This window comes from Scyliorhinus torazame, chromosome 1 (assembly GCF_047496885.1).
Source record: "Scyliorhinus torazame isolate Kashiwa2021f chromosome 1, sScyTor2.1, whole genome shotgun sequence".
Lineage (NCBI taxonomy): Eukaryota > Metazoa > Chordata > Chondrichthyes > Carcharhiniformes > Scyliorhinidae > Scyliorhinus > Scyliorhinus torazame.
The window spans coordinates 41,232,524-41,253,318 of NC_092707.1; the positions used below are offsets into that span (position 1 = coordinate 41,232,524).

Below are 20,795 nucleotides of genomic sequence, written 5' to 3' on the forward strand. Positions count from 1 at the left end.
GAGGGGAGGGGGGGAGAAGAGGGGGGGAAGAAGAGGGGAGGGGGAAGAAGAGGGGAGGGGGGGAAGAAGAGGGGAGAGGGGGGAAGAAGAGGGGAGAGGGGGGAAGAAGAGGGGAGAGGGGGGAAGAAGAGGGGAGAGGGGGGAAGAAGAGGGGAGAGGGGGGAAGAAGAGGGGAGAGGGGGGAAGAAGAGGGGAGAGGGGGGAAGAAGAGGGGAGGGGGGGAAGAAGAGGGGGGAGAAGAGGGGGGGAAGAAGAGGGGAGGGGGGGAAGAAGAGGGGAGGGGGGGAAGAAGAGGGGAGGGGGGGAAGAAGAGGGGAGGGGGGGAAGAAGAGGGGAGGGGGGGAAGAAGAGGGGAGGGGGGGAAGAAGAGGGGAGGGGGGGAAGAAGAGGGGAGGGGGGAGAAGAGGGGGGGAAGAAGAGGGGAGGGGGGAGAAGAGGGGGGGGAGAAGAGGGGGGGAAGAAGAGGGGAGGGGGGGAAGAAGAGGGGAGGGGGGGAAGAAGAGGGGAGGGGGGGAAGAAGAGGGGAGGGGGGAAGAAGAGGGGAGGGGGGAAGAAGAGGGGAAGGGGGGGGGAGAGGAGGGGGGAGAAGAGAGGAGGGGGGAGAAGAGGGGAGGGGGGAGAAGAGGGGAGGGGGGGAGAAGAGGGGAGGGGGAGAAGGGGGGAGAAGGGGGGAGAAGAGGGGAGGGGGGGAGAAGAGGGGAGGGGGGGAGAAGAGGGGAGGGGGGGAGAAGAGGGGAGGGGGGAGAAGAGGGGAGGGGGGAGAAGAGGGGAGGGGGGAGAAGAGGGGAGGGGGAGAAGAGGGGAGGGGAGGGGGGGAGAATAGGGGAGGGGGGAGAATAGGGGAGGGGGGGAGAAGAGGGGAGGGGGGAGAAGAGGGGAGGGAGGGGAGGGGGGGAGAAGAGGGGAGGGGGGGAGAAGAGGGGAGGGGGGGAGAAGAGGGGAGGGGGGGAGGGAGAGTTCTTGTTGTTTCTGGGTTTTTTTTATGCTTCTTGTAGTTTTTGATGTTGCTGTCGTTGTTCTTGTTACTGCAGTGCTTCTTGTTGTTGCTATTGTTGCGCTGCATGTTGTTTTCGTTGTTGCTCTTGTTCGTTTCTGCTGTGCTTCTTGTGGTTTTTGTTGTTCCTGTTGCGCTCAATGAGTGTTCCGTGTGGATGATGTGAGTCATTGTCACAGTTATTGGTGTCAGTGTCCTTTATGGTATCTGTTACATTGAGTGTTTCTTCTTGAGAATTGTGAGAATGATCTGATGTTGCATTGATGTTGGTGACATCAGTCATTTGTGGTGGATTTGATTCCTCTTCTTTGCTTCCTTGGTACTCCGCTTCTAGAGTCATTTCTGGTTCATTTGAATCATCTGTGATCTCTTGGTGCTCCTCTTCTGGAGTCAAAATCTTCAAGATTTCTATTGACGTGGTCTCTCTGGACTCTTGGTGCTCCTCTTCTAGTCATTTCTGGTTCACTTGGATCATCTGTGATCTCTTGGTGCTCCTCTTGAGTTATTTCGAGTTTTCTTTACTGTGCGCTTTCCGCAACTGCGCATGCGCATGCCCGCAAGTGTAGTTTGCCGTTTTCCTCCTTTTTGAGAAGTGCGCATGTGCGTACTGGCTGGAACGCTCTCGCTCAAGATGGCTGCCAATCAAAAAGTGCTGTTGCGTCGAGTGAGATCCTGCGTCTGCCTTGTGGTGAGTGTTCATGCCATTTTTACCGATTTTGTTTTCTCGATAATGATTCTGTGTTTGTAGACTCAAAGTATTGATTTTTTGTTCATAAGCAAGGCATGCTTGTATAGCGATTTCTAGAGTTCGATACTTATTTTGTGACAGTTTTTCCCTCACATTTTTATCAGATAGTCCAGAAATGAATTGATTCATTATCACAGTGTCTCTGAAATCAGCATAATCACAGCCTTGTGGTATTAACTTGAGATTTGTAATAAAATCAGTGATGGGCCCTCCGTTTCTCTGGCATTTATGATAATTGTTAAATCTTTCCAGCATCTCACCAGACTGACTTTTAGTGTTCATCAAAGTTTGTGAGTATTACTTCTATTTTGGTGTTGTCTTCACCTAAGTAATTAAAGCAATCATAAATTTCTCTAGCTTCATGACCTCCTATTGAGAGTAGTAGTGCTATTTTTGTTGCGTCAGAGACCGTGCTTAAATCATTAGCTGCAATAAATATTTGGAATATCTGTTCAAATCTTTTCCAGTCATAACTTAAATTACCGGTTGTTTCCAGCTGCCCTAGAGGTCCAAGAGTCCTATAGGTAGTCGTCGAGGATCCATTTGCTGCAAAGTCTTCTACAGTCGAATGTCCAGTCTTCCCTTTTTCTCTAACCTAATCTAACTAGTTCTGTTAAAGCCACTCACCTGGTACCATGTTTTGTTACCTGTGTGGTAGGTAACATGTGCTACTCAAACCGTGGTTAGTGATGAGATCTTCTGAATCTCGATGAAGAAGATTCAAACTCGTCCAGTAGTAACAAAAGGTTTATTGAGTAACTACAACAATAATTGCATGAGTTCTTTACTTTAACTTTGATACTAGTGGTAAGGTTAACAAGATCTAACTACGGTAACTATACGTAACTGCACGAGCCATCTGAACTAGTCTGCTATTGCTTTGGTCACAGTGCACCCAAGAGAGAGAGAGAGACCCAATGTGGCTGCCTTTTATACCCCTGTTGGTCCGGCTCTCTAGTGATCATGTGGTGCTACTGATTACGCATGAACCCCTTGTGTACATGCACATATAGAGATCACTACAGCAACGTCTTACGAGATCCAAAGCAATCTTGCGAGACGTTGCTAGGGGAATCCCGCCCACAATGGACAAGATCACGTTTGAGCAAATCTGCATATTAGAGCGAGGCAGTAAGCCTTACTCTGAATGTGCAGATTTCCAAGGTACCTGAGGCTTTGGGATTCAATCCCTTCACCTCGGATGAGTGCCGTTTGGTACTGGCAATGCACTCATGGGGGTCTCCTCGGGGATCAGAGGCTCCCAGCTGCATGTCCTTGTGTCAGGCTGGTGCACTGGCAGTGCTGGTGCCAGGCTGGCATTTTTTGCATGCACGTGATAGGGGTTTCCTGCCGTGGGTGTTGGGGTTGTGAGAGTGCAGCTGGGGAGCCTCCCATGTTGCGTTTGGGCAGGGGGGAGGTCAGGGATTTTTTGTGCGTCTTGGAGATCGGGACGCCATTTACGATCTCTCGCTACAACGGGGAGTTCGGGTGAGCAGAGCTCCCCGTTGTAAAAAACGGGACTATGTTGTGATGTGTCCGCGTGTTCACCATTTAGACCCCTTATTCAAAGCGAGTCGCGTTGAATGGCCACGTGTTTCTCAATATTGCAAGTGCCAGGAAATACGTGGCTAAACACGCTCCCTTTTGGGAAGATTGCATCCATAGGAGTAGAGAGGTAGGCCATCTGCTCCACCACGCAATGAGATCTTGACTGATCTTTTATAATAAGGGCGGCACAGTGGTTAGCACTGCTGCCTCACAGCATCAGGGAGCCAGGTTCAATTCTGGCCTTGGGTGACTGTGGAGTTTTCACTTTCTCCCCATGTCTGCATAGGTTTCCTCCCACAGTCCAAAGATGTGCAGGCTAGGTGAATTGGCCACGCTAAAATTTCCCCTCAGTGTCCAAAGATGTGCAGGTGAGGTGGGGTGACAGGGATAGAACGGCGGGTGACTGGGCCTAGGTAGGGTGCTGTTTCAGAGGGTCGGTGCAGAGCCAATGGGCCGAATGGACTCCTTCTGCACTGTAGGGATTCTATTAAAAGAAATCCTGAACTCCATAGCTCTGAATATTTTAAAGGCGTTATATAAATGCAGGTTATTATAATTATCATTTGTAATAACAGTAATTTGCCTTCTCCCGCCTGCACATTGTTTGGACTGCGGGGTGTCTCCCGCCGCCGCTTTGAAGCGACGCCCGCGGCCTTGGCACGGAGCGGGGGTGGGAGAGGCAGAGATGGTGGTTCGCCGGGGAAGGAGCTGCTCGGGGCTGCGCTCTCTGCCCTTCTCCAGGAAGCTCTCCCATTTCGACGGCGAGTTCGAGAGGCTGTTCCGCCGCCGCCTCCTGCCCGCCGCCGGCTCCGACGGCTGCTGCCGGGTGATGGAACCACTGCTCCGCTGCGGCTCTCCGGCCACTCGCACCTGGGCTGCAGCTGGCCGCCGCGGCACCAGGGCGGCCTGCGCCGCCGCCGGCCTCCTCCTCCTGCTCGGCTGCCTCCTGCTGTGCAGCCGCCCCGGCTCCAGAATGCTGAGTTACTGTGGCCGGGCTCTGCTCATTCAGGTCGGTGTGTAACTACCTCCACCCCCTTCACAAACCGGCCCTCAAAACACTTCCGTGTCCCAGTGGGCGCACGGCATTGTGAGAAATGTTCAACAGAAGGACCCAAATGGCCAAAGAGTAGCAGCAAGCCGCCCTAAACTGACAGCAAATGGTCCAGTACAGGCTTGGAGGGCTGAAGGGCCTGTTCCTGGACTGTACTGTTCTTTGATCCACTGGATCCTGTTCCCCCCTCCCCCCTGTACTGGACACTTGGGGACAGTTGATTCCTCTCAGGGGAAAGCACTCCTACTTTCTGCAGTTTCCTCCCCTTCCCCCTCCTGCTGGGTGATGGCCGCTGAACAACTTCTGGAACTTCAGCAATGTGTTCATTTTTAATTTTGAGATGTGAGCTTGGGATCCACGTGGCCATTGCCTGACCAGCACCCATTTGGTTTGGGGCTCAGTTTGAAGTGAGGGGGGCTTTACAAAATACATTTTTCAAGATGGAGTATTCTGCTCGGTTCTGAATTAAATGCCACATCTTTCCTAAACTCCAGCTGAGGCCTAACCAGTGTTTTAGAGCGATTGTGCATACGCTTTTGTGTTCCGTGCCCTTGTTGGTAAAGTCAAACAAACCACATGCCTTTTTTTTAAGCAGCCTTCCCAACCTGTCCTTCCATCTTTATATTTGTGTACGTACACCCACCCCCAGGTCTCTGCTCGTGAACCACCTTTGAAATGATTGTATCACTGCCTCATCTCATTCTGCCTCACAAATTACACCAGTGATGAGCAACCTTGGCTAGTGAGTGGGCCGCATAATGGCCCTCCTTCATCTCAGTGGCCACAAGATTGAAATCGGGCTTGTTCACTAACCATGACCCATGAATATGTTTAAATACATTTAATACATGCTGAATATTTCAGAACAAGTTACAGAAAATGTTTAATCATATCGAATTATCATGAACTTCAAATGGTAAAAAAATAAATATACTTTGGACGCAAGGAAGGGCACGACTCTCACAGTCAATGTGTGCAATCAGCACTACCTTACTTCACTTACCATTTATCTATGTGAGAATCACTTCAGTCATGCTGAGATGTGCTAATATCATTCTCATTTTTACTACAGTTCTGAATTTCACGTCACCTGCACTGTTAGAAATGGTGCCCCTGTATACCCAAGTCCAGATCTTGATACTGTGAAGGTTGTGAGGTCTTGACAGTATGCTGGCAATAGTACTGAAGACTTGTACTCCAGAAACAAAAACAGAAAATACGGGACAATCTCAGCAGGTCTGACAGCATCTGTGGAGAGAAAATGGAGCTAACTTTTCAAGTCTCAAAGAGTCATCCAGACTTGAAACAATAGCTCCCTTTTCTCGTCACAGATGTTGTCAGACCTACTGAAATTGTCCAATGTTTTGTTTTTGTTTCAGATTCCAGGATCCGCAATTAACTTGGACTCCAGAACTAGCCATGCCCCTCGCTAAGATGTTCCAGTACAGCTGCAACACTGGCATCTACCTGACATTGTGGTAGATTGCACAGGTTTGTCCTGTTCACAAAAAGCAGACCCAATCCAATCCAGCCAATCAGTGCCCTAATCTTGATCATCAGCAAAGTGATGGAAGGTGTCGACGGTGTTATCAAGCAGCACTTACACAGCAATAACCTGCTCACTAGGTTTCACCGGGGCCACCTTACTAGAGCCTTGGTTCAAACATGGACAAAAGAGCTGAACTACTCTCAGTGAGAGCGGCTGCCCGACATCAAGGCAGCATTTGATCGAGTGTGGCATCAAGGAGCCCTGGCAAAAGTGAAGTCAGCGGTAATCATAGAAAACCCACATTGATTGGAGTCTAACCTAGCACAGAGAAAGATGGTTGTTGTTGGTGGCTAATCTCAGTCCTAGGACATCATTGATGGAGTTCATCATGGTAATGTCCACATCCATCTTTAGCAGTAGTTAGCACTGCTGCCTCATGGCGCCGAGGTCCCAGGTTCGATCCCCGGGGCCACTGTCCGTGTGGAGTTTGCACATTCTCCCTGTGTCTACATGGGTCTCACCCCCACAGCCCGAAAATGTGTTGGGTAGGTGGATTGGCCAAGCTAAATTGCCCCTTAATTGGGAAAAAGTAAAATTCAATTAAAAGGTTTCCTTGCTTGGTTTTGGGGATGTATATCCTATCCTGTTAGGTGATCTGTTAGACAAATAGATCCAGATTGGGGTTTGGCCCATGCAGTGCGTATGATTTTCACATATTAGTTGTGTTGCTACTGTACTCGATTCAGGATATACTTTGCCCAGCAATTATATCCATAAATCAGTCAAGGCATTGGGTCACTTAGCAACTTACCCAAAGCAGTTAAATTGGACTCACTGTCCTGAATGCAAGCAATCTCAGACATCACTATTATCAACAATAGCAAATTACTGCTAATGCTGAAAATCTGAAATAGAAACAGATACTTTATGGCCAGATGGACGTTTCCAACATTTTCTGTTTTTAATCTTCAACATCACGAAGCAGATTTCAGATGGGCCAAATTATAACTTAATATATTGGGCTGTATGCCTGTAGTTTAATGAAGAATATTTTAAAATTACTCTTCAAGAATTGGAGGAAATATTGGTCGGCTTCTAAAGAAAGGCGGGGGGGGGGGGGGAAAACTATAAACCCGGAGCTCCGTTACAAACTGCGCATTTTCTGTTGTTCGGGTTTGAGGCTCAAGTTGGTGCTGGCAACAGGGCTTTCAGCCAGACGTCTCGCCCAGTGTTAAAACAGGGATTCTGGATCACACTATACTGATAGGGGATCCTGACCCTGTTCATGCTGTATTGGGGATTTCAACTGTAGTTTAATACTAAAATCTTGGTTCCAAGCTAAGGCTTGTTCTGGTATCAGTGAATCGGACCTTGGGGTCCTGGCTCCGTGCCTGCACAATTTATGGTATTCAGGATCATGACCCCAAAATGGTTGTGTTGGGATCATAGCCAAGGTCCAAGGCACATGATGGTGTCAGGGATCCTGGCTCCAGGTCAAGGGCAGTCACAGCTCCAGTTTTGTGTTTTCCACACCAGACCTAGGTCCCTGTTTTTACAGGGAATCCTATTCACCTAATCTGAGACGTGAAACTCTTAGTTGGAGGTAAGTTATAATAATGTAGATTTTCTAATGGTAACATATTTCCTTTTGTCTTCAGTTGCTGCCTTACTGGGACTGGACATTGTACTCCAACAGTGACTGCCTGATCAGGAACCCTTATTACTTTGAGAGTGGCCTGGAGTCTTTGCAGCTTGCAGACTGCATCAGTGTGAGTTCAGAACAGTGTGACAAGTGTTTCTAAGATTATAAAGCTGGAGTGGGAACCTCCACTTCAGAGCATTCAATACATTCATACCTCAAATGACGCTGATGCTCAGGTTCTCCCTTGAGGCTGGGATTAAGTTATCAAAGGACTGGGTTAGGAGTTACCCCTCATTTCTTAAATTGTATCTACCAAACGGACTGTCTGACAGACATAATAGAGTCTTACAACACCAGATTAAAGCCCAATAGCTTTGTTTGGAGTCACCAGCCTTTAGAGCGTAGCTCCTTCATCAGGTGAGTCACTTGATGAAGGAGCTGCTCTCCGAAAGCTAGTGACTCCTTTGCCCAGCAATTATATCCATCAATTGGGTCACTGAGCAACTTACCCAAAGCAGTTAAATTCGACTCGCTGTCCTGAATGCAAGCAATCTCAGACATCACTATTATCAACAATAGCAAATTACTGCTAATGCTGAAAATCTGAAATAAAAACAGATACTTTATGGCAAGATGGACGTTTCCAACATTTTTTGTTTTTAATCTTCAACATCACGATGCAGATTTCAGATGGGCCAAATTGTAACTTAATATATTGGGGTTGTGTGCTTTTCATTAATTTCCAAATAAACCTGTTGGACTTTAACCTGGTGTTGTAAGACTTCTTACTGTGCCCACCCCAGTCCAACGCCGGCATCTTCACATCACCCATAATGGAAGTGAACTTTGTTGATGAAAACACAATGTGCAAGTTGAAATTAAGAAACACAAAGCTCTTTTGATCTAAGCTTGTTTTCTATTTGTAATGAACTCAACAGTGTAGCAAAATGCAAATCATAATTTTGATTTATTTGTGGTAAAGTTTTAATAATTTTTGAAGAACATAATTTTCATGAAGGCCCAGAGACTTGAATGTGCATTATACAAATGTATGGTACAGCCCAAAATGTTGCCCAGTCTTTTCTGAGTTAGCTCATTGCAATTAGTGGGGGCAGTTAGGACTCTATAATTCACCTCCCTGTGCACACAAGGTGGGTGGGGTGGGGAATCAATTGTGTTCTAACTCCTGATGAGCTTGCACTGGGAGATATATATGTCTGGACATTAGGCTCTGGAAATATTCTGTGCACCACAATTGAGTAGTTTATCTCTACTCACTCTTTTTGTGCACAGATAACGACTACTTAAAGGATGCCTACCATCTTCAAACCATACTGTAGTGAGAGTTGGTGCTTTTGTATGGATTTTGAAGAAAAACTATTGTATACAAAAGTTTGTTTTTATCATGGCAAATTACTTGCCCTGCTGCTGCTTTAAGTTGACACAATAGTTTTTTAAAATCTTGTATTTGTATATCTGTTTGTTTAGGTGTGCCAAAGATACCCAAAAGTGGAATCTCTGCACAGAGTGGATCCAAAAGATGTTCTCCAGAATTACCTGCGTCAGAATCTGCCCCTCATAATAACGGATGGAGCTGAAGAATGGGTTGCACAGAGAGAATTTACGGTGCCATTCCTAACTCGGGTCAGTCAATAAGTAGTTTTTTAAAAACCTCTTTGCTACTTCATGAGTGAATAGATAATTATACAATATGTAGTGGGCATATTGTGTAAGTGGATCCCTTGACAAGTATAGGGCTTGTCGGAGTTGAGTTAAGAGAGAAATCAGGAGGGCAAAAAGGGGACATGAAATTGTCTTAGCAGTTAAGGCAAAGGAGAATCCAAAGAGCTTTTCCAGATACATAAAGAGCAAAAGAGTGACTAGGGAGAAGGTAGGGCCACTTAAGGATAAACAAGGTCATGTATGTGCGGATCCACAAGGGATGGGAGTGGTCCTAAATGAATATTTATTGTCAGTATTTACTGTTGAGAAAGGCACGAATGTTAGGGAAATTGGGGAAATAAAAAGTGATGTCTTGAGGAGTGTACATATTACAGAGAAGGAGGTGCTGGAGGTATTAAAGCACATCATGATAGACAAATTCCCTGGACCTGATGAAATGTATCCCAGGATGTTGTAGGAAGCTAGGGAGGAAATTGCCGGCCCCCTAGTTGAGATACTGAAATCATCGACAACAACAGGATTAAAGATTGGAGGGTAGCAAATGTTGTGTCCTTGTTTAAGAAGGGCTGTAGGGATAAGCCCGGGAGCTACCGACTGGTGAGTCTTACTTCTGTAGTGAGTAAGTTGTTAGAAGGTATTCTGAGGGTCAGGATCTATAGGCATTTAGCCAGGCAAAGGCTAATTAGGGAAAGTCAGTGTGGCTTTGTAAGGGGAAAGTCATGTCTCATGAATTTGATTGAGTTTTTTGAAGGGGTAACCAAGAAGGCAGATGAGGGCAGTGCAGTCGACGTTGTTTACATGGACTTTAGCAAGGCCTTTGACAAGGTACCGCATGGTAGGTTGTTGCAGAAGGTTAAATCTCATGGAATCCAGGGCGAGGTAGTCAGTTGGATACAAAATTGGCTTGGCGACCGAAGCCAAAGGGTGGTTGTGGAGTGTTGTTATTCAAACTGGAGGCCTGTGACCAGTGGTGTGCCTCATGAATCGGTGCTGGGTCCACTGTTATTTGTGATATATATAAATCATTTGGATGAGAATGTAGGAGGCATGATTAGTAAGTTTGCAGATGACCAAGATTGGTGGCATAGTGGATAGTGAAGAAGGTTATATAAGATTGCTACAGGATCTTGACCAATTGGGCCAGTGGGCCGATGAATGGCAGATGGAGTTTAATTTGAATAAATGTGAGGTGATGCATTTTGGTAGATCAAATCAGGGCAGGACCTATTCAGTTAATGGTAGGGAGTTGGGGACAGTTACAGAACAAAGAGATCTAGGAATACAGGTTCATAGCGCCTTGAAGGTGGAGTCGCAGGTGGACAGGGTGGTGAAGAAGACATTCAGCATGCTAGGTTTTATTGGTCAGCATATTGAATACAGGAGTTGGGACATCTTGTTGAAGTTGTACAAGACATTGGTAAGACCCCACATGGAATACTGTGTTCAGTTCTGGTCACCCTATTATAGGAAGGATATTGTTAAACTACAAAGAGTGCAGAAGAGATTTACAAGGATGCTACCAGGACTTGATGGTCTTGAGTTATAAAGAGAGGTTGGATAGGCAGGAACCTTTTTCCCTGGAGCATAGGAGGGTTAGGGGTGATCTACAAAGGTCTATAAAATAATGAGGAGCATCGATAAGGTAGATAGTCGACCAAGAGCCGGTGCAGACTCGATGGGCCGAATGGCCTCCTTCTGCACTGTAAATCCTATGAAAAATTCTCCCCCCCCCCCCCAAAGGTAGAGGAGTCTAGAACTAGAGGGCATAGGTTTAAGATGAGAGGAGAGAGATATAAAAGAGACCAGAGGGGAAATTTCTTCACATAGAGGGTGGGGAGCATCTGCAACGGGCTGCCAGAGGCAGTGGTAGAGCCGGGTACGATTTTGCCTTTTAAAAAGCAGTTAGACAGTTATATGGGCAGGGTGGGTATAGAGGGATATGGGGGCCAAATGCAGGCAAGTGGGACTAGCTTAGTGATAGAAACGGGGGTGGCATGTACCAGCTGGACGATGGCCTGTTTCCATGCAGTAAACCTCTGTGACTCTATGACACAGGAGTCACTGATACTGCATCAGGGTTAGCTGACATATCCAATGGGTTAGTGTCTGACTCAGTTTCAAACTCTAGTCTCAACGTGTGGAAATTGTCTTCTCAAAATGTTCCAATGATATACTGGATGAGAGTGCCCGATATTGAGGTCTTGTGCTCTGTCCCAGGTAGGCAGGGGTCCTTGTGCTTTACTGCTAGGGCTCTCGTACATCTAGTTTGGGACTTAACCACTGCATCCACATTCTTTCATCTCATTCTCTCCTTAAGACGTTTAAAAAAAAGTCTTCACCACCATTTCTGGGACCCATTTTCACCCATGAGTCAGTCTCTGAGAAAAATAACATTTCCAAGTGTACAACCCGCCCCTGCTTCCTTAGTTTGTACGGTTGCTCCTTGGTTTTACTAGAGGCTATGACTGAATCCTTCTCAGCACTTAGCTCAAGGGTTACAGTGCCCTTCCTGAGTTGAGGGGAATGAGAAACACCAAATGTCCAAACTGATGAACCTTGTAGTTGATGTGGAGGTTAATGCCTTCACTTGTTACCTCTGGCAGATTTAGGGACCAAAACAATCCCTGGTGAACTCTGGTGGATTTGCGATCTCTTTGATATTTGAATTCTTGATCTCATTGCTTATGCTATTTTTTCATCAGGGTGTGAGGTGTCCTGCCTTGGTTTGTGAAGTGATATAAAAGAGCAACAAATCCAAATTTCAACTTGCAATGATAGTGACACCTGCAGTCCTATCATTACAGCTGGGAATCTGAAATTGTACAGTATTACTCCCAGGGGAAAAGACTGAATGAGGTTGGGAATGAGGTTGCAGATAGTTGGGTGAGGTGGTGGGTGGGTTGGAGGTGGAGGTTGTTGAGCAGAGATGGATAATTTAGTTTAGGGCATAAAGAGAAACCTGGTGAACTGGGTAACACTGAAATCGGGGAATTCGGACAGAAAGTTGAAAAGTAATAAGGTTTGGGAACATGACTGATCCAGAGTTGCTCTCTCTTTTGCAGTTATATAGTGATCATCCCGCACTGCAGAACACAAAAGTGTGCAGTTATTGGGACTCTCATCACTCACTGGAGAATAGTCCTGGCGCCTTCTTAGAAGAGGTCCATCGACAGAGGCTTATCCAGTGGGCAATTCAGTGGTAAGACACTAGGCTTGTGTGGTAAATGCTATTAGTTTATCCTAATGCTTGCCGTATTTTCTTTAAAACCCAGTGTATCCCACAGCTACTTTATAGCTCTTGCCAGTCTCTTTATTTCTGCCTGCTCCCAAGCTGAACTGATTGTTTTCTGTGAGAAAACGCACACAGATAAAACAAAGGAACATCCCTAGACCCCACAGCCCATTTTCATGGCGATGTGGCGTACTTGGGAGGCTCCCAACACAAATGTAAATAAATTACCTTTTGCCATCAAAACAACCCTGGACCCACAGGATTAATTTATATCTCTAATCGAGTTACTGGCATTCTTTCCAGACTTGCTAGTTCCACCAAGAGTCCCACGCCCCTATTCTCTTTACAAGGGTGATTTTAGTTTCTTGGACCTAGGAACAAAATGAGTAATTTAAATCTCTTCATGAAATAACTGTAGATCTCTACCAAAAGCTCAGAGGTGGGTCATCTGACCTTATTAAATACACACGTTTACTTTTTTTTAGAAAATATTTTATTAAGGCATTTATAATTTTAACATTTTAAACAAAGAGATCCAACACACAAAAACTCCACAATAATATAACCATCTCCCCCCAAGCATAGACCAGAACTATCATGGTCCATGTACCTACTCCATACCACAGTTCTCCATTCATTAGATTTTCTACCCTTATTCGTCACTGCCATGCCTCCCCTCCCCCCACCGACGGTCAATTTTCCTTAAAGAAGTTGATGAACGCTGCCACCTCCGAGCGAACCCCTGTAGTGAACCCCTTAAGGCGAACTTAATTTTCTCTAACCTAAGAACCCTGCCGTGTCACTGACCCAAACACCCGACTTTGGAGGCTCTGAGTCCCTCCATTCCAACAGAATCCATCTCAGGGCTACCAGGGAGGCAAAGGCCAAAAAGTCGGCCTCTCTTCCCCCCCACCCCCCCCCTGGGCTCCCGGATCTTCCGACACTCCAAATATTGCCACCTCTGGACTCGGAATCACCCTCCCTTCCAGGACCTCTGACATGACATCTGAAAATCCATGCCAAAATCCCCTCGACCTCGGACACACCCAAAACATATGCACATGGTTCGCAGGATTTCCCCACACGCCCACACCTGTCTTCCACCTCGTCAAAAAAACCTGCTCATCCGGGCCACAGTCATATGAGCCCTGGGAACCACCTTGAATTGGATCAGGCTAAGCCTGGCACACGACAAGGATGCATTGACTCTCCTCAGGGCCTCCTCCCATAATCCTGCTCCCAACTCCGGTCCCAGCTCTTCCTCCCATTTCCTCTTCGCCTCCCCTATTCGAACCCCTTCCCACTCGATCAGTTCCTTACATATTTCCGAGACCCTCCCTTCCCCGACCCCTGTTTTTGACATTACCTTATCCTTTAACCCCCTTAGTGGGAGGCGAGGGAAGCCCGGAACCTGCTTCCAGACAAAATCCCGCTCTTGTAAGTACCGGAACCCATTCCCCCCTGGCAACAACTCCTCCTCTCGCTCCTCCTAAGTTCGGGAAACTCTCCTCAATGAAAAGATCTCCAAATCTCTCTATCCCTGTCCGCTGCCACCTCCTAAAGCCCCTGCCCAACCCCCCCGGAGCGAACCGGTGATTATCACAGATCAGTGACCACACCAACGTCCCCTCCAGTCTCATACGCTGCCTCCATTACTCCCACACTCTTAGGGCTGCCATTACCACTGGGCTTGAGGAGTACCGAGCCGGCGAGAACGGCAGAGGTATCATTAACAAAGCCTTCTAACTTGTGCCCTTGCAAGATGCCTCCTCTACCCACTCCCACACCTCCCCCTCCCCCACTACCCACTTCCTAACCATCAATATATTAGCCGCCCAGTAATAATTAATAAAGTTCGGAAGGGCCAACCCTCCCTCCCCACGCCCCCGCCCAAGTAGGACCTTCTTCACATGCAGGGCTTTCCCGGCCCAAATAAAACCCGCGATTGCCGCATTCATCTTCCTAAAAAATGCCTTAGGGATGAAAATTGGGAGACACCGAAAAACGGAACAGCAATCTCGGGAGGACTGTCATTTTCACAGTCTGTACCCTCTCTGCCAAAGTCAGCGGGAGCACGTCCCACCTTCGGAAGTCCCCTTTCATCTGTTCTATCAACTTGCCCAAATTTAATTTATGAAGCTGACCCCAGTCCCGTGCCCCTTGAATCCCCAGGTACCTAAAACTCCCTCCCACAACCTTGAACGGCATCTCTCTCAGTCTGCTCTCCTGCCCCCGTGCCTGGATTGCAAAAACCTCACTCTTGCCCATATTCAATTTGTAAACTGAGAACCGGCCAAGTTCCTCCAATATCCCCATAATTCCTGCAATCCCCCCAATGGGCCCATTATGTAGAGGAGCAAATTGTTTGCATGGAGCGAGACCCTATGTTCCACCACCCCCTCACTATCCCCTGCCAAATGTTTGATGCTCACAGCGCCATTACCAAAGGCTCTATGGCCAGGGCAAACATTAGTGGGAGAGTGGACGTCCCTGTCTCGTCCCCCTGCACAAACAAAATACTCTGATCGAACCTGGTTGACCTTTGCATTCGTCACTGGTGCCTGATATAGTAACCGGACCCAATCCACAAATCTCTGCCCGAACTCAAACCTTCCCAGGACCTCCCACAAATATTTCCACTCCAACTGATCAAAGGCCTTTTCTACGTCCATGGCCACCACCATCTCGACCTCACGTACCTCCGCAAGCATCATTATTACATTAAGGAGTCGCCTAATGTTGGACGCCACGTGTCGTCCCTTAACAAACCCCGTCAGGTCCTCCCCTATTACTTCCGGAACACAGTCCTCTATCCTTGTGGCCAAGATCTTTGCCAGCAATTTTGCATCTACTTTCAACAGGGAGAGTGGCCTATGCGAACCACAGCTCTCCGGATCTTTATCTCGTTTCAAAATAAGGGAGTTCGATGCCTGCGATAACGTCGGGGGGAGCACTCCCATCTCCTTTGATTCATTAAAAGCCTTTACCGAAAGCGGCCCCATCAGCCCGGAAAGCTTTTTATAGAACTCCACCGGGTATCCGTCAGGTCCCGGGCCTTACCCGATTGCATCGCCCCCAAACCGTTGATAACCTCCCCAAGCCCAATTGGGGCTCCCAGATCCTCCACCACTTCTCATCTATCCTCGGGAACTCCAGCCCCCCCCCCCCCAGAAATCGCTTCATCCCCTCCTCCCCGGCTGAGGGTTCCGATTTATACAATTTACTATAGAACTCCCGAAACACATCATTCACCCCCGCCGGGTCCTGAACCATCTTCTCCCCTGTATCCCTCACTTTCCCTATCTCGCTCGCCGCCTCCTGTTTCCTCAGCTGATGCGCCAGCATCCTGCCAGCTTTTTCCCCATATTCATAGACCGCCCCCCTTAATAATAATAATAATCGCTTATTGTCGCAAGTAGGCTTCAATGAAGTTACTGTGAAAAGCCCCTAATCGCCACATTACGGTGCCTGTTCGTGGAGGCGGGTACGGGAATTGAACCCGCGCTGCTGCCATTGTTCTGCATTACAAGCCAGCTGTTTAGACCACTGTGCCAAACCAGCCCCTCCTCCGCTGTCCCACCACCTTAGCTGTGGACAGGAGCCCAAAGTCTAGCTGCAGTCTCTGACGCTCCTTCAAATTCCCGTCACCCGGAGACCCCGCATACCTCCTGTCCACCTGTAAAACTTTGCCTACCAGTTTGTCTAGCTCCTCACGCTCAACCTTCTCCTATGGGCCTGAACTGAGATGAATTCTCCCCTGATAACTGCCTTCAGTGCCTCCCAAACCACCCCTGCCGAAACCTCACCTGTATCATTGATCCTTATGTATCCCCGAATGGCCTCTCTCACCCGCTCACACACCTCCTCCTCCGCTAGCAGCCCCACATCCAACCTCTATTGCGGGGCACTTCAGTTGCCTAAAGTGCGCAAACACATGGGCCCTTATGACTGGCCCATTGTCCCCGAACGTTCCACGTGACCAGCCTGGTCGGGGGCACCCCCTCTGCTGATCAACCATAGCCTCTCCTAGGCCAGTCTTCGACCCCTGTCCTGCATCTCCCCTGGCCCACCCTCGTCAACAACCCTCCACTTTGAAAGTCCCCTACCCGTCAGCTGTATAATCCCCCCCACCCCCATAGATCGTCAGTTCACCCCCCCTTCGCTTCCGTGAACTAGCCCGCCCATGGTGCCTAGCATCCTACACCTCACTGATTTCCCTCCCCCAGCTCTTAGTGCAAACAGTCAAAACAAAGGCAAGAAAGGGCAGCTCGGTGGCGCAGTGGGTTAGCACTTCTGCCTCACGGCGCCGAGGTCCCAGGTTTGATCCCGGCCCTGGGTCACTGTCCGTGTTGAGTTTGCACATTCTCCCTGTGTTTACGTGGGTTTCGCCCCCACAACCCAAAGATGTGCAGGGTAGGTGGATTGGCCACACTAAATTGCCCCTAAATTGGAAAAAATGAATTGGGTACTCTTTAAAAAAAAAAAAAAAAAAAAATGTTTTTAAACAAAGGCAAGAAGTAAAAGCAAACAAACAATCCCTCCCAAGGTCAGAACACAGAGACCCACCCCTCTTCCTTATCAAAGACCTGTAAACCAGCCTAACCCCAAAAGAAACAGAAAAACAAAAGAAACCCGAACACCAAAAACCCAAAGTTTTTCAAAGTACAGTACATGCACTCCACTTCTCCTCCATCAAAGTTCAAGGTCCTCTTTCTCCTGCCAGTCCATTCGCTTTCATGAAGTCCACTGCCTCCTCCGCCGAGCCGAAGTACAACTCCCGGCCCCCAAAGTCACCCATTGTCGCCGCGTCTGCCTGGCCCATCTCATGATACGTTCCTTATCCAGGAACCGATGCAACCGTACCACCATCGCCCTCAGCGGCTCGCCCCCACTGGACCTTGCGCAACAGCGCCTGAACGACCTCCAACGGCCAATCAAACTCACCGTCCCCATACAGTTTCTCCAGCACCTTCCCGACGTACACACCAGCATCCGTTCCTTCGCTCCCTTCTGGCAGACCCACAATCCGAATGTTCTGCCTACGAGAAGGGTTCTCCAGGTCCTCCACTTTCTCCAGCGGTCACTTCTGCTGGTCTCGCATCAGTCCCATCTCTGCTGCCATTGAGGTGGACTGTTCTTCATGCTCCCCCGCCAGCTCCTCCAACTCCTGGATCGCCTGTCGCTGGACTGCCAGTCTCTTCAACCACCGCCTTGATTGAGTCCACCACCCGGGCCAGGTCCTCCAAACTTTCTTCCGCTGCTGGGTGAACTTGTCGTTCAAGAAGCTTACCAACTGCTCCATCGACCACTGGGCCGGACCCTGCCCTGCCCATCCGTCATCTCCGAATGCGTTGCCAGCTCCTCACCCGACTCAGCCAACTGGTTTGCTTTTCTCCGGGCACTTCTGGTCCGCCGTTCCATTAACTAGGGGTCACTCTCTTCTGCTCTCATTTCTACGCCTTTTTCCTCCAAAATTCCTCCTACAAACTGGCGCAAAGGCCACAAAAAGACCACCATGAGCGGGAGCCACCAAATATGTGCCCATTCACCCCATGGCCGCCACCGGAAGTCTCCACATGTTTACTCTTTGAACCTCCCTGGGTCTGTTTACCAGTTTCTCAACCAAGTCATTAAATTTATGTACATTTAAAATTAAATTCCTAAACTAAAACTTATTTTCAAAACATAAATTATGAAATCACATATTTGCAACAGTGAATAATATCTTTACCATCTGACAGTGTGGAGGACTTAACAAAAGTACTTTATTGCTCCTTCGCCATTTATGTATAAACTCTTTGGGGTTTCAAAGAGATTCATATTGGATTTGAAATGTTGGGCACGATTTAACCACCACATTGCGCCCGGTGTGGATCTTGGTGCACCAATTAAACAGCGGGAAAAGCCAAAATCAAGATTTGCAAGATTCTGTGAGGCCGTCAAGCCATCTTTAAAGCCACTGGTGTGACTTTTCGGTGAGACTTTCCACTGTTGAGATTCTGCTGCCGGGTGCTGGGCGGGGGGGCGGGGGGTGGGAGAGAGGCGGGCTGATCCGAATGCAGCTTCCTGGAGGCTGCGAGTTTGTTTGCTACCACCTCTTTTGCTTCTGTGACCTGGAGCGAGGAAAAGGAGGATTTATGGTGACCTGCTACCAGCGCTGTCGAAGCAGGAGGGGTACTCTTCCTCTCTTTTGGCATGCTCTGTCTCAGTGTGACTTTCCAGTGTTGAGAGTCTACTGCTGGGAGCTGGGAGACAGGAAGAGAGAGGTGGATTGATCAAGCACTTTGATGAAGGTGTTGAAGAAATGCTTCTGCAGATTGCTGGTGACTTTATTGTATTGTTGATGGTTTAATAATAATCTTTATTATTGCCACAAGTAGGCTTAGTGCAATGAAGTTACTGTGAAAATCCTCTAGTCGCCACACTCCTGGAGGGAGAATTCAGAATGTCCAGGTTACCTAACCACATCTTTCAGGACTTGTGGGAGGAAAACGGAGCACCCGGAGGAAACTCATGAAGTCATGGGGAGAACGTGCAGACTCTGCACAGTGACCCAAGCTGGGAATCAAATTTTTTTTTTAATTTAGTGTACGCAATTCACTTTTTCCAATTCAGGGGCAATTTAGTGTGGCCAATTCACCTAACCTGCACATCTTTGGGTCATGGGGGCGAAAACCCATGCAAACACAGGGAGAATGTGCAAACTCCACACGGACAGTGACCCAGAGCCGGGATCGAACCTGCGACCTCGGCGCCGTGAGGCTGCAGGGCTAACCCACTGTGCCACCGTGTTTCCCAGGCGGGAATCAAACCTGGGACCCTGGTGCTGTGAAGCAACAGTGCTAATCACTGTGCTACCGTGCTGCCTCCCCCCCATTGCTACCGTGCCTAATAAAATATTCTCAAGTGGTGCTGCAGGATGTATTTGCTGGTAGCTGCAAATGCCTGAAGGTCGTGTGTTTGTTTGCTGCTGCCTCTTTTGCTTCTGTGGCCTGGAATAGAGAAAGGGAGGATATAACATGACCTGCTGCCAACACTGGGGAAGGGGTACATTTCCTCTCTTCAGGCTTGTCTGCATTAGTATAACTTTCCACTGTAGAGAGTCTACTGCTGGAAGCTGTGGTGGGGCGGGGGGGGGGGGGGGGGGGCGGGGGGGGGGAAAGAGAGAGAGAGAGAGAGAGAGGCGGTTTGATCTGAATGAGCTGCAGCTCTCAGGAGGCTGTGTGTTTGTCTGCTGCCGCCCCTTTGCTTTTGTGGTCTGAAGTAAGGAACAGGAGGATAGGATGACCTGCCAGCGCTGGGGAAGGGGTGCTCTGTGTCGGTGTGATTTTTCCCTTGCTGAGGAGTCTACTGCCAGAAGCTGCAGGAGGGAGAGAGGCGTGGCTTGATCTAAATGAGCTGTTGACTGTTTATTTGGTTTTCTTTTTTTAAATGAACTGTTATAGATTTATGTTTGTACCAATATTCTGTGGCAAAAAGGTGCTTGTGTGTATGGCACTGTACCTTTTCCTCAAGTGGTGCTGCAGGTAGTGTTTGCTGCTGCTGTTTGTGGCTGCTACTGCCTGGAGACTGCCAGACCTGTTTTGTGTTTTGTGCGCTGCTCTTTTCCTTTGTCTCGAAGAAAGACAGGAAGGGACTAAGAGAAGACCTGCTGCCTGGGTTGAAGAAGGAGAAAGGGAGTTCTTTCTCTCTCCTTGCTCTGGGCCAGAGCAAATTTCCAATTTCCATTGCTGAGGAATTTACTGCAGGGAGCTGCAGGAAAGAGAGCGGAAGAGGCAATTCTGCAGGTAAGACCTTGGCCTGGGCTTGAGTCTGGGACAAGTTATAAAACTGCCTGCCTGCATACCTGAAACAGGGGGACGAGAGAGGGGCTGGACTGTTTTCTGCTTGCTACTTGATCAACTACAGGGGCCCAGGGCCTGAGGCCTGGAGTCTTCCCAGCCAACGACAGAGGGAGAAGCAGGAGTCTGTTACAACATCTAGAAGGAGAGGAAGGTTAATGCCTTGGATATTTACATCTGCCAATTGTGCTGAGATGGCTGGGCGTGAGACACATGTTATTTGTGTGACTCTTTTGCTGGGCCCCCCTTGGGCTGAAGGTCCTGTCCTCCCACCCACCAAAAGAGTGGTTGTTGTGCAGAGACAGGGATAGGAGTTGGAGGAGCTATCTTTCATGGACTGTATTGCTGGACCCCTCACGGGCTGAAGACCCTGTCCTCCCACCAATCACAGAACGGAAGACCTTTTGGAAGGTCAGTCCCTTACTCTCCTCTCAACTGAACTTGGGGCATCGACCCGTCCTCTTGTGCTCCACCCTCCTGTGCCTCCCTTCCCTCTCCTCCTTCAGTGATTATGTCTCTCTCGCCCTCTCTCACCCATCATGCCTACCACTATAGGGGAGAATGCCA

General features: G+C 48.5%; 1 protein-coding gene across 2 annotated transcripts in view; it reads left to right on the top strand.

Moving 5' to 3' along the window:
• Nucleotides 1–3,927: 3,927 nt before the first annotated feature.
• The window catches only part of LOC140399709 (uncharacterized), a 31,965-nt gene continuing 15,097 nt past the window's right edge, over nt 3,928–20,795 (top strand). Inside the window, exons 1-4 of one of the 2 annotated variants that reach the window (XR_011937893.1) lie at nt 3,928–4,299; nt 7,489–7,599; nt 8,961–9,116; nt 12,218–12,354. Coding sequence is in view for 1 of the 2 variants with exons in the window: in XM_072489254.1 (XP_072345355.1) it covers nt 3,976–4,299; nt 7,489–7,599; nt 8,961–9,116; nt 12,218–12,354 (728 nt within the window). In the remaining variant the exon portion in view is untranslated. The remainder of the gene's footprint in view (nt 4,300–7,488; nt 7,600–8,960; nt 9,117–12,217; nt 12,355–20,795) is intronic. The other variant, XM_072489254.1, reaches the window with a different exon arrangement.